At 38.0% G+C, this 14,844-nt stretch overlaps 1 protein-coding gene across 5 annotated transcripts in view; it reads left to right on the top strand.

The window, feature by feature from the left end:
• Tbck (TBC1 domain containing kinase) overlaps positions 1-14,844 on the top strand; it is a 143,150-nt gene that overhangs the window by 74,490 nt on the left and 53,816 nt on the right. For all 5 annotated transcript variants that reach the window (XM_035452000.1, XM_027395732.2, XM_035451999.1 and 2 more), the window contains exons 22-23: positions 212-373; positions 13,924-14,099. In XM_035452000.1, coding sequence (XP_035307891.1) covers positions 212-373; positions 13,924-14,099 — 338 coding nt within the window. The remainder of the gene's footprint in view (positions 1-211; positions 374-13,923; positions 14,100-14,844) is intronic.

Below are 14,844 nucleotides of genomic sequence, written 5' to 3'. Positions count from 1 at the left end.
TGCACTCACCCACACACACATAAAAATCTTTTAAAAAAAATTACAGTCAAGCATTTTATCAGTTTAACACATTAACCCTTAAATAATAATCTTGACCTTGAAGTAGTAATGGTCATATATCTAATAATGCAGGTTATTATATCTAAAATATAATAATTATATTTTTAATAAATTTGGTTTTATTTAAGTACATTTTAAAAACTTTTTATAGATGTATTTCCACTGCACAAAATTTTCCACCTCTGGGATACATTATTACTTGGAAATTCCTCTTTCCCATTCTGCATTGGAGTAGCCATCCTTCAGCAGCTGCGGGACCGGCTTTTGGCTAATGGCTTCAATGAATGCATCCTTCTCTTCTCTGACTTACCAGGTATGTAGCTAAATGAAGGAATCACTAAATGCAATTTTGACTGTAATGTGTCATTTGAGAGAATTGTTCAGCTTTAAGAATCTCTCCTGCCTGGACCCTGTGTTCACTGTCAGGATTATCAGTACTTTATGCTAGCCCAGGAATGCAGACATAATGTGGGTCATACTAAGTCACTGTGGATTATTTCCATCACAGTAATGCCACCAGAAGGGGAAAAGGTCATGGCTGTGGGGGAGTAACATATTTACCCTTTGCTTAGGACTCAGCCATTTGTCTTCAACTGATGGAGAGTAAATAAAGACCACTCAGGAAGGTGTTTGAGAATGTGTTTATATAAGGATGGTATGTATTCACATGGAACTTTGCTCCCTTCTGGCCACAGCTGCTTCATAACAGCTTGACAGCTTAAGAAAAGGAAACACTGTCCTTTTAGGAAAACAAGTCAAACGCTACAGAAATATGTTACGTAATAGAAGATAGTGACTGGGCTGTGTAAGGTTTTCACAAGGGGAACTTTGAAACCCTTGGGCAGAATGTTTGGATTCAAAACTACAGAAGACAACTATGGCTTGATTCCTGATGCTGCAAAGTAAAGTTTATGTGGCTATCTAAGGTGTAATATATCTATAAAGTGGGGAAAGCTGCTTTGTGAAGAAACTAAATGTTTTTAAGATACAGAATTTGAATTGAAGAGAAGACTCAGCAGTTAAGAGCACTTGTTGATCTTGCAGAGGACCCAGATGTGGTTTCCAGCACTCACATGGTGGCTAACATCCATCTGTAACTCCAGTTCTAAAGGATCTAATGCCCTCCTCGTGCCTCTGTGGGCACCTAGCACACATGTGGCACACCAACATACATGCAAACAGACACTCAGAGACATAAAATATAAAATAAATAAATCCTTTTTAAAAATATGCAAATTTTACTTTTTCACAGCAAATTTCTGGTACCATGCTTTTTGCTGGTTCTACTTCTGCTCTCCATATTTTCAGGCAGGAACAAGAGTGTAATAGCAAGCACACATAAAACTGTCCAAGATAAAGTCCCTGAACACCAAGCAAAATACTCATAACCATACATACTTTGAGATTATGTCCTTATTAAGTACTTTCAAGACAATTAAGGAATCTGCCATCTACCTTTGCTTATTATAGTTAGTGTGTGTTTTCTGATCTACTGTCTTTTTGTTAAAGGTCTTCATCCTTTGAGGGGGAAAAAAACAAAATAAAATGCCTTGAAATAATTTGAAACTCACCCTACTTTCTTTTCCATGAATTAAAATGTCATCCGATTCATTAAATTTTAATTTGTTATATTAACAAATAATAGTTCTGGGTTTTATTTTTCAATTTTTTTTTTCTGGGAGATGGTGAAAATCAAGGTTTTATGGGGCTTGGAGAGTTGGTCAGAATAGGAGCAAAGAAGCAAATTTCACAAACTCAGAAGCTGTCTGTAATCCACAGATGTTTTCTTGTCATCCCCAGCTTGCCAAAGTAAACAGGGGGTGATTGATTAGGATTACAAGAATTTTTAAAAATAAGTATATTGGAAATGCTGATTGTGCATTTTCAAATCAAGTGAATAAATGCTGGTGGAAGTATCTGGGATAGTGTTTTGTGGGCAAATTAGTGACCAGTGCTTGCACAACTCCAACCTCTGAAGTCGGAAAGTTAGCATTTACATTTATTAAACTAAGTAGTTGAAAAGGTAAACTTCTCGTGACCTTTGAAAGCAGGATGCTTTCTACTGTGTGAACTGCCCTGATGCACTGTGCTGTTAGTCTTGCTCATCACTATTGGTCACTATAGTGAGTCTTCTTACAGAGAAAAGCTAGTAAGAATTAGATGACCTTTCTAAAGAAAGCATAAAAAGTTTGGTACAAACTTTACCCTTAAGTAACCCATGTTTTGTTTTTAATCATATTATACTTGGGTAGGATGTTTTTCTCACATAGATTTAGAGAGATTTCATTTTTCAGCATACTGAGTTCATCATCTGTGCTTGAAGAACTTTGGATGTAGCTATGGACAGCCCTAAAATATGAATGCAAACCAACACACACAAACACATTCAAAGTGTTAGATGATACAAGTGTTGAACACTTTTTGAAACAAATTTTTTTAAGTCTACCTACAAAGGATAGATAGGCTAACTATATTGTACTCTATCTAATTTTAAGGCCAGGATCAACATTTTTAACTCACTAATTACATTGTGTTGCAGGGAAATCTTACAGAATTTAAATAAGCAAGAAAAATAAATTAACTACAGACTCTCATGAATCAAATTCATCATTCTAGATCTTATCCATAATAGTAGAGAACTATTCACTGACAAGTTTTGAATAGAAAAGTCATCAGTTTTAGCTCTTTCTATAAAGAATGCCCCAATAGCCAAGTGGTTAAAAATGTGAACATGCAACTAGGTCACCTGGTTTAAATGTGAGATTCACCATCCCCACCTGGGTAATGGCAACCTTAGAAAATCAGTGAAATCTCTGTGGATGTTTCCTCATCCCTAACTCTGAAAATGACAATATTTCCTGCCTGTAGACCTTGGTGTTAAGTCAGTACAGATGAAGAACTTAAAGCATCAAGGAACAAACAATATAAATTATGAATGTTATTAATACTATTATTATTTTTATTATGCATCTCACTTTTTTATTCAATTATAATGTGCCTTCTTTTTTTTTTCTTTTTTTTTTTTTTTTGGTTTTTTGAGACAGGGTTTCTCTGTGTAGCTTTGGAGCCTATCCTGGCACTCACTCTGGAGACCAGGCTGGCCTGGAACTCACAGAGATCCGCCTGCCTCTGCCTCCCGAGTGTGGGATTAAAGGTGTGCGCCACCAATGCCCAGCTGACTTCTTCTTAATAATATAAATACATCAATCTCCACTCTTAGCTTTCTCTAAAAATTCTTGAAAGTGAATATCAATCATTAGAATTCATTGGTAAAGAGAGCTAATGAGAAATTACCTTTAAAATTAAGCCTTAAATGCTATTGTATTTTATGACTAGAAAGAACATCTTTTCTTGCTTTGAGATAGCTTTTATAGTGGATAGCACTCACAGACTTATAAGTCAAGATGTACATGAGTTTGAGTCCAGCTCCGTCATCCTCAGCTTGTGTTGAGGAAACTTATATTATGATGCTACGTGTGAAAAAGCATGGTCTGCATAGTGAGATGAAGCTATGTTCATATCACAACATATTAGCCATGTTTACTGGCTAGACACATGCTAGCATAATCAGAGAGGTAGGAACCTCAATGGAGAAAATGCCTCCATAAAACCATGTCATAGACAAGCCTGTAGGGCATTTTCTTAATTAGTTATTGAGGTGGGAGATCCCAGCCCATTGTGTGTGGTGCCATCCCTGGGCTGGTGGTCCAGGGTTCTATAAGAAAGCAGACTGAGCAAGCCATGGGAAGCAAGCCAGTACACAGCACTCCTCCATGTGTCTGCTCCTGCCTCCAGATTCCTCCCAATGTTAGAGTTCCTGTACTGACTTCCTTTGATAATGAACAGTGATGTAAATGTTTAAGCTGAATAAATACTTTCCTCTCCAAGTTGCTTTGGTCACGGTGTTTCATCATAGCAATAGCAACTCTAAGATACCATGTGAGCTATGAAAACTTACTCTCACTGGAAAGAGAATCCTACAGAAAAGGAAGCTTTCATTGAAGTTATGGTGACTACTAAAATAATATATGAAAAGCAGCTGACAAAAACCTCATAATGGGAAGTATGCCCAGATACTATTTATAAATACATGCATCACTTAAGGTTTTGAATATAAAGAATTTATAACGTGAGTGCTCCTGTTTTAGTTATATCACTTTTTGCTAATGCTTTGTCTTGCACTAAAAACTCAGCAGAAAGTCTTAGTCTTGTCTAGAAATGTTCTTAACTTTTATTGCCTTGTAGTTGATGAAATAGTGTCATTTTATATTCCAAGAAAGTACAAATAGCGCTAGAAGCCTGCCTCCATCCACTGTACTAGATAAGCTTGGTCCTGTTTGCAGCCTGCCTTCCTCTGCCCTACTCGGAGACACCTGAGGCCTGGGATGGCTCACTGGGGATCCCAATTGGGCAGGATCCAGCCCACCCAGAGACTGCAAGGGTCCTAGTCTCTTCCTCCGCCCACCGGACTAGGTGAGCTTGGACCTGTTTCCCACCTGCCTTCCTCTGCCCTGCTCAGAGACACCTGAGGCCAGTCCCATCCCAGCAGGATCCAGCCCTCCCAGAGACTGCCAAGGCCCTGGTACTAGTTCTGCCTCCATCCACTGGAAGAGGAGAGACATCAGAGTATTGAACCTGTTTACACCCACCTGAGGGGAACATTGGTCCTATACCCACCAGGAGAGAAAGACACTCCTGCTACACACACTGGAAGAAGGGATGGGAAGAAGACAATATAAAAATATATTCAACAACAGAAAAACCAATATGACACCAACAGAGTCTAGGTACTCTACACCAGCAAGACCTGAACATCACAGCACAGATGAAACAGAAGAGAATGACCCTAAAAACACTTCATGAAAATGATAGAGGCCCTCAAAGAGGATATGGGAAAATCCCTTAAAGAAATGGAAGAAAAAACAAACCAAACAATAAAAGAAATCAACAAATCTCTTAAGATTTGTTGTTCCACCTAAAAACTGAGAGACAATAAAGAAAGCAATATCTGAGGGAATGCTGGAAATAGAAAAGCTAGGTAAACCATCAGGAATACAGATGCAAGCATAACCAACAGAATACAAGAGATGGAAGAGAGAATCTCAGGTGTTGAGGATACACTAGGAGAAATAGACTCATCGACCAAAGAAAGTCCAACAAATCCCTAACACAAAATATCCAGGAAGCAGAAGGGTCTTTGCCAAAATCTTTTTATGAGGCTTCAATAACCTTGGTACCTAAGCCACACAATGACACAACTAGAAAGAGAACTACAGACCAATATCCCTCATGAACATTGATACAAAAATACTCAATAAAATACTGGCAAATCAAATCCAAGAACATATCAGAGAAATCATCCACCATGATCAAGTAGGCTTCATCCCAGGGATGCAAGGATGGTTCAACATACGAAAATCCATTAATGTAATCCACCATATAAACAGACTGAGAAAGAAAATCATCTCACTAGATGCTGAAAAAGCCTTTGACAAAAATCCAACACCCCTTCATGATAAAGGTCTTGGAGAGATCAGGGATAACAGGAACATACCTAAACATAATAAAGGCAATAAACAGCAAGCCAACAGCCAACATCAAACTAAATGGAGAGAAACTCAATGTGATTCCTCTAAAATCAGGGACAAGATAAGGCTGTCCACTCTCTCCATACCTCTTCAATATTGTCCTTGAAGTTCTAGCTAGAGGAATAACACAACAAAAGAGATCAATGGGATACGAATTGGAGAGGATGAAGACAAACTTTCACTATTTGCAGATGATATGTTAGTCTACATAAGTAACCAGAAAAACTCTACCAGGGAACTCCTACAGCTGATAAACACCATCAGCAAAGTGGCAAGATACAAGACTAACTCAAACAATTCTGTAGCCCTACTATTTACAGATGATAAATGTGCTGAGAAAGAAATTATAGAAACATCACCCTTTACAATTGCCACAAACAACATAAAAGACCTTGGGGTAATGCTAACCAAAAAAAGTGAAATACCTATATCGTAAGAATTTTGAGTCTTTAAAGAAAGAAATTAAACAAGATACCAGAAAACGGAAGGATCTCCCATGTTCTTGAATAGGTAGGATCAACATAGTAAAAATGGAAATCTTGCTGAAAGCCATCTACAAATTTAATGCAATCCCCACCAAAATCCCAACACAATTCTTCACAGACCTTGAAAGAACAATTCTCAACTTTACATGACAAAAGACCCAGGATAGCCAAAACAACCCTGTACAGTAAAGGAACTTCCAAATGCATCACCATTCCTGACTTCAAGCCCTAATATAGAGCTATAGTCCTGAAAACAGCTTGGTATTAGCACAAAAATAGACAGGTAGACCCATTTGAATTGAATTGAAAACCCTGATATTAACCCACACATTATGAACACCTGATTTTTGACAAACAAACTAAAATTATACAATGGAAAAAAGAAAGCATCTTCAACAAATGATGCTGGCATAGCTGGATGGTGGCATGTAGAAGACTGTAGATAGATCTGTATCTATCACCATGCACAAAACTTAAGTCCAAATGGATCAAAGACCTCAACATAAGTCCAGACACACTGAACCTTTTAGAAGAGAAGGTAGGTGGTACCCTCAAATGAATTGGTACAGGAGACTGTTTCCTGAACATGACACCAGTAGCACAGACACTGAATTTGACAATTAATAAATGGGACCTCCTGAAATGGAGAAGCTTCTGTAAGGCAAAGGACACAGTCAGTAAGACAGAATGGCAGTCCACAGAATGGGAAAAGATATTCACCAACCCCACATCTGACAGAGGGCTGATTTCCAAAATATACAAAGAGCTCAAGAAGCTAGTTTCCAAAACACCAGCTAATCCAATTAAAAAGTGAGGTACAGAACTAAATAGAGACTCCTCAGTAGAGGATTCTGAAGTGGCTGAAAGACACATAAGAAAGTGCTCAACATCCTTAGCCATCAGGGAAATGCAAATCAAAACAACTCTGAGATACCATCTTACTCCTGTCAGAATGCTAAAATCAAAAACCCCAAGGACAGTGTGTGCTGGAAAGATGTGGGGAAAGAGGAACACTCCTCCACTGCTGATGGGAGTGCCAACTTGTACAGCCACTTTGGAAATCAGTATGGCAGTTTCTCAGGAAAATGGGACTCAGTATACCACAAGATCCAGCAATTATACTCTTAGGCATATACCCAAAAGATGCAATTTGAAGGACATCTGTTCAGCTCTGTTCATAGCAGCATTATTTGTAATAGCCAGAACCTGGAAGCAAACTAGATGCCCCTCAACTGAAGAATGGATAGAGAAAATGAGGTACATTTACACAATGGAGTACTACTCAGCAGAAAAAAACAATGGAATCTTAAAATCTGCAGGCAAATGGGTGGAACTAGTAGAAACCATCCTAAGTGAAGTAACCCAGTCACAAAAAGACAAATATGGTATGTACTCACTCATATATAGATTTTAGACATAGAGCAAAGGATTACCAGCCTACATTCCACACCGCCAGAGAAGCTAGGAAACAAGGAGGACTCTGAGAGACATACATGATCCCCCGGAAAAGGGAAAAGGGACAAGATCTCCTAAGCTAATGGGGAGTCTGGGGGAAGAGAGGGAGTTAGAAGAAAGAGAAGGGGAGAAGAATGGGGGAGAGGAGGACATAAACAGGAAGATCTAGTCAGGGCAAGAATAGAGGAGAGCAAGAAAAGAGATACCATAACAGAGGGAACCATGATAGGTTTAAAGAGAATTCTGGCACTCGGGAAATGTCCAGAGATCTACAAGATAGACCCCAACTAACAATCTAAGCAGTAGTGGAGAGGCTACCTTAAAAGCCCTTCTCTGATTGATGACTAACTTATATGCCATCCTAGTGCCTTCACCCAGTAGCTGATGGAAGCAGAAGCAGACACCCACAGCTAAACACTGAGCTGAACTCTGGAATCCAGTTGCAGAGAGGGAGGAGTGATAAGCAAAGGGGTCAAGACCAAGCTGGTGAAACCCACAGAAACAGCTGACCTGAACAAGAGGGAGCTCATGGACCCCAGACTGATAGCTGGGAAACCAGCATAAGACTATTCCAGATCGCCTGAAGGAGGAAGGCAGTTTGGAAGTCTGAACAATCTATGGGGCCACTGATAGTGGATCAGTCTTTACCCCTAGTACACAAATGATCTTTAGGAGCCCTCTCCACATAGATTGAAATACTCTCTCAGCCTAGACATACTTGGGAGGGTCTAGGCCCTGCTCCAAATGATATGACAGACTTTGAAGATCCCCCATGGAAGGCCTCACCCTCCCTGGGGAGCAGAAAGGGGTTAGGATAGGGAGTTGGTGGGGGCAGGGGAGGAGAGGAGGGAAAAGGAACTGAGAATGGCATGTAAAAGAAGTTTGTTTCTAATTTAAATTTAAAAAAGAAAAACAACAAATAGCAGTAGAAAATTTTCCTGAGCTTTGTTGAATTTGTATGTGTGCCCATGTCAGCACTAGCAGAGATCATGAAGATGGTCTTTGGCATTTCTCAGACAGTGTAAATGGCAGGGTGTTGTGAGAGAAATACTGAACATTTCACAGCATCACTCAGGAGTAGATTTGGGTCACTACAGTCAGTATAGAAATTTCCATGACTTCAACTATTCATGTGATGAGGTCTGTCAGTCTGTAGTAACCTGTCTTTGGGGTTCTTCAGTCAGATCCTGCTGATTTGCTTGGTTCATACCTGAGAAGTGGGAGTGTGGATTGAGAAGCGACAAGTACAAAGATTAAAGATACTAAGGAAAAGACTGCGACACAGAATAGAGTCAGGAGGACATTCCACTGAATACTGAATGCCTCAAGTTTGTTGGTCAAAAATCTTATATACCCCAACTAAAAGGGGGGGAAAGGCAAAAGACTTCTTTACCATGATAAAAGGAACAGACTTTCTTCCTTAATTTTCCAAACATTTAATAACCACACCTTAGACCAAGCATCCTTCAGTGGCCAGGCCCTTGACCTTTATGTCTTACGACTTTAATCTTGAAGGAGTAAGGACAATTTTGAACTCTCTGACCTTAAGTTAAGATGAGGCGGAGTCATTTCTATGAGCCCAACAGTTCCCACTTCTAAATTTAATTAGTTAAACCTGTACTTCTGACACAGGGTAGATGACTGTGTCTGTCTTAGGTTGTCTTCTTTCACCTCCCAGCCTTAGCTGGAACACATGTTCCCACGTTACCTGTCTTAGGTTGCCTGGAGACAAAAAGATCTTACCTGAGTGATGCACAGTGCCTTGGAGCCTCTCTTTCCCCAATGCGATGTTCTGTCTTTGCTCGTTCTGGCTCAACATAGCATGCTCCTTACAAGCAATCCTTAAATGTGGGCAGCTAGGCTCCTGCAGGTTATTCTGTCTTTCTTAGAATCTCTATCATACTCTAACTATTTGTTTTAGTTATTCTTCATCAGAAGACATTAAAGGATGACAAAGGTGCTGTCAATCCCAGAGTGTCATGCATTTTTCTGTGTAGAGGGTATTCTGTGGTATGTGTATTTTATTCTGTTCATGTGTTCTCTGCTAATAAGTTAAGCCTGTTATATATAGCAGATCTGCTGTAGTTCAGAGTCCCATTGTAGTATTTTTGTAATGTTTTCATATCATAAGATATCAGTACTTAGAGTTCAAACTATCTCCTTTGTATATGTTCTGTGTTTCAAATGTTAGTTATTGAAGGACTGATGCCCATATGAACACACAGAGACTGTGACAGTATGCATAAAACTGGCACAAGTTCAAGCCAGACACAATCCCAATAAAGATCAGGGGAGGTGGACACAAAGTCCCACCTCTAGCCAACAAGGGATTTGCAATTTGAGGCCAGGAAAGGGAAAATTGGTTTTCTTCAGTGGGGTGACCCTGGTATAGTACCAAGCACACGAATTGCCTGCCTTATGCTCAGTTGGAAGTTGGTCAACACAGAATGAACTCCTTGTGGATTTGTGCTTGCTTTGTTATGTTTTGTTTTTTCTAAGAAAGTACATGAAGTTGGTGTGTAGGTAGTCAGGGTAGGATCTGGAAAGAGTTGGGGAAGGGAAAACAACATGATCAAAATATACTGTATGAAATTTTCAAAAAATAAAAATATATTAAAAATGAAAACCAAAGTTGTTGAATCTAGTCGGCTATTACATTGAAAACTACCCATAGCCTAGCATATTTGTAGCGTGAGAACTGAAGCTGTGGGACCAGAGATGACTCAGAGCTTGCTGCTATTGCAGAGGACCCAGGTTCAGTTCTCATCCCCTTCATGGTGGTTCAACACCATCCATAACTCCATTTCTGGGGAATCCAGTGCTGCTCTCTGACCTCAGTTGGCCTAAGGCCTGCTCATGGCACATTTTCTTACACAAAAATTAGCCTTTTTTGAAAACTAGAGCTGTGTACAGTTAATATTCAATTCTCAATCAAGTATCTTCATTTTAATCTGTAAATATCAGATGAAGAAATGTTAAAGGAAAAGAAGTATAAAATTATTTTTTTCTTCTGTTTAGACATATTTTAGTGGGATGCATAGAGTTATCATATAATTCAATGCATTTTATGGTTGTCAGCAAATATATAAACCTCACTCCACTGAGGATACAGAATAGTCTAATCAGCCCAGAAAACTCCTTCATTGTACTTTCTAATAGATGTGCAGTCCTCCATAGCCACTAGTGGCCTCATTTATCAACATACAAGAGCTTTACAGGTTGCGGATTTTATTTCCTGCATTGTTTGTCTTGATAATCAGACTTTTTACATTTTAATGAGATGAAGTGAGCTCAGGTGAACTGAGAAGCTGAAGTTGAAATTGTGAATTATGGCAAGAATGTTAACTGAAAATAACAGTCAATTAATTGTTTACTGAACTAGCCATGGAAAGGGCAGAAACTGGAGAATAAAGATACAGAGTTTGTTACCTTCTGTGTACCCTCATAGAGAATCCTGGAAGGTGAGGTCTATCAAAATGAAGTAAATCAAGAAAATGAATGTCTTACCCGACGGGGCGGGTAGGGAGAGGGAGAAGGAGAAGAGGAAGAATTACATATAGAGCAGAGCAGGAAAAGACTTAGATAATAGTAAAGAGTGCCAGGAAAGCAGGGATTCAGTAGATCTAAGAAACAATTCATTACCATCTGACAAAAGAGAAGAGAGCTTAAAGAGAGGTAGCTTTCTATCCTGATTTTGCTCATGTAGAAAACAAGAAATGTAAAAAAAGAAAAAAGGTAAAAAAAATAAATCAAAACATGAAATGTGCTTTTCATCATAGTAAAATATTTCCATTTTTTCCGAGAGATATGATACTGCTGGGTGAGGATGAAGAAACCTGAGAATTAGAAAAATTATTTCACTCTGGTCACAAAAAAAAACTTTGAGTCTTGATTCAAACCTGAGAGAGACTAACAAGGATTCATGCTTAATTTACAAATGCAAGGTTTAAAAAAAATACCAGTACTGTAGAGGAGAGATTGCTGTATAAAAATGATTGCACATTTTACAGTGTATATGGTACATTTGCATCTTATTTTAATGTGGGGAAACACTCTGGGAAGATTTAAAGATGGACAGGTTAAATGAATGGAGAATGGGACATCTACCAGTGCTGACAAACAGAGTTTTACCGGGCGGGCCCTCCGCAGACTTTCAAGGTTCACTGTACACCGTATGCAGAGCTAGGAGCATTCTTTGAAATCAGATACAGATTGGCATTTTCCTTTGCCAGTGACAGATGGAACTGTGCCACCGATATGGATCACTGACTCAATTTGAAGTTTTTGATGGATGACAGTGTGTCAAACTGATTTGAAGACTGGAGAGACAAAAATCTATGGACAAACTCTTTTTCTTTGTGGACTACATAGTAATAAATAAAATTTATATAACTAATTGTTTCTTCTCCTTAGCTAATAAGTATTTTATCTCAATCATTTTATTTGAGAGTTTTGTAAAAATGTCCATCTTTCTTTGTAAACATGTGAAGACAACTCTTAAAATTTCATTTTTCTTCTAGTTGGTGTTTGTCTTGTTGGTAATGGTAGAAATTTTTTAAAAACACATTTCACTATATTAACATCATATTCAAATAAATTAACTTACGTTTCAAATCTTGTTTAACTCTTTATAGAATTTTAAGGTAGTAATAATAGTGGAGTGGTGAAATCTAAAATCTGACCTTTTTGTGTCACCATGGAAATAGCCATCTGTAAAGTTGGCAAACATTGCTAAGAGCAGATAAAGTAATGGTTAATTGAGTAGCTGATATTTCCAGAACTACTGTTCATATTCCAAATCTGAATGAATCAGGATGCTCATAATCCTTTAGTAGCTCAGACATCCTACCCAAGCAACACATTTAACAGTCATTTTGCTTCCAAGTGTCTTAGCTCATTCTCCCTACAAATGGCTGGAGTGGGAATAGCCTGACTTCAGGATCATTGGAAAAATTATACGGATGAAGAACATATAATATAAACCCATGTTAGATGGTAGGGACCCAATAAGTGCTATTTTCCCTTCTCCAGAGATTCTCTACCTCATGATGACAAGCAATTCTAAATTCATGAGGCATACACTGTTAGCTCTGTCTCTGTAACAAAATACTTGAGATAAACAACTTCAAGAGATAATCTTTGTGTTGGCTCACAGATTCAGAGCTTCTGGTCTGTGGTTACTTGAATCTGCTGCCATTGGGCCTGTGGTGAGATTGGACATCAATGGCAGGAATTATATAGCAGAGGGAAAAGCAAAAGAGAGCCAGAGGAAAGACAGGGATTAAATATCCTTCCAGACCTGCCAGTCCACTGTCTGCAGCTGGCCCCAATCAGAAGTGGGCTTTATCAGTTAAGGTGTCTCCCCATCCAGTCAGGTGGGTGACCCACACATGCCTGTGTCCTCTTCTCCTTAAAGAGAAATAGAAAACTTATCTGTTTCGATTTTAAACACATATTTTTATCCATTGCTTATCTGAACTGACATGATTTCGCTTCTGCAGACAAAGGGAGAATAGTTCTATTTCCTGGCTTTAGGAATGAAGAATAAGCAAAAGTAGCCAGTGCTAGACTCTATCTCAGTCATCCGGAATTGCTACTGCCTTGCTCTACCTTCCTCATATAGAAATGGTTAACTCTGTCAAAACTGTTAGCCTGCTGGTGACAGTCCAATCAGAAACAGCGGTTTGTAGTAGTAATGATCACATATATGCACTGCCTCTGCATCAAAGCTAAGGAGAAAAGCCGATGAAAACTTTTCCTTTTAAAAGCCATTTGATCTCTATCTAAAACCTCATTTAATTAAGAAATATGATGGGACAATGCCTACACTGAGGTTTTGATCAATTTTTTTCTGAATGTATTATGTTTTATTTACTGAACAGCTTTGAAACTTGTAGTATATTTTACTACAAGCTGTGGTGAATCCATATTTTAGACCATTGTTTACGTGTTCCTACATCCAAGCCTCTACGACTTTGCAAAGGAGAAATATTTACCCAAGTAATTGTGTAAGATTATTAAATGAAACGTATTTTATGGCAATTAGATGATATACTAAAACACACAAAAATATTCACGCGTACATAAGTAATGTCAAATAAAACCCACACATAATAACATGTGAATATATTGAAATATAGATACGTATATAATAATAAGCAAATATTTCATACCCTTCTAGTCATTAGTATTCTCATTAATATCTACATAGTTTTTTGCTTGACTTTCCTGCTTAGTTTTCATCTTACTCATATACATATACAAACTTAGAAATTTTTACTCTAACAATGCACTCCAAATTCTATAGATTTTTCATTTTCTTATTTTCTATTTAGAAATTGACATTGAACGCTGTGTACGAGAGTCAGTCAATCTGTTTTGTTGGACTCCTAAAAGTGCTACATACAGACAGCATGCTCAACCTCCAAAACCGACTTCTGAAAGCAGTGCAGTCCGAAGCTCAGCACCCTACTTCTCTGTTGATTGTACAGATCCTCCAAAGACAGACCTGGTATGTACCAGCAGATACCAGCTACAAAGCTTAAAACATGGATTGTTGGTGTGTCCTGGTATCATTGTTGCTCATAATAGTGTCACTTATACTCTTTTAATGTAGCTATTTCCTAATATAGGATTGTGTTCACATGGTTATTTCAGAAGACCTCTGTCTCCTTTGCTGTTATATTGAGGAAGATTGCTTGAACATATTCCTCTGATGACAAGCTTTGTTTAATACTAAATAGTAATACACAGCTTGTTATATAAGATTACAGAAGCAAAAGAAAAAATTTTAATACAGAAGTATTAAGAGTTGTTGCTATAATAGGAACTTCATAACAAAAGAAATAATGTTTGGAAAACTATCTCATTATATTTCTCAATATTGGCCTTCTTATTAAGTAAATTTGAAATTTTTTCAACCTACCTGTTACTTACAACTTATATTCTGAAGATCCCAATTTTATATTATCTTAATTATTTTCATGAAATTGAATTTTAGTTAATATGCATGCATTGTTTTAGTGGTAATCAGGTACATTTAATAGGGTAGACTTAAATGTGTAACAAGAAATATTTTCACATTTCCATTTGCAGTCAAATTGTATTTATTAACAACAGACAGGAACCTGGGTGATAGAGGTGACACCTCCATGGGTATATGTGGGAACACCTATAAGAAGTTAGTAGAGGATCTGGAGAGATAAGAATAAGAACCTATACTAGGAAATACATGTTTTTGCTAGTCTTCCAAAGTA

Source organism: Cricetulus griseus, assembly GCF_003668045.3.
Source record: "Cricetulus griseus strain 17A/GY chromosome 1 unlocalized genomic scaffold, alternate assembly CriGri-PICRH-1.0 chr1_0, whole genome shotgun sequence".
In the NCBI taxonomy this organism is placed as follows: domain Eukaryota; kingdom Metazoa; phylum Chordata; class Mammalia; order Rodentia; family Cricetidae; genus Cricetulus; species Cricetulus griseus.
The sequence above is the reverse complement of the archived record's forward strand: the minus strand, read 5'-3'. Positions and strand labels throughout refer to the sequence as shown.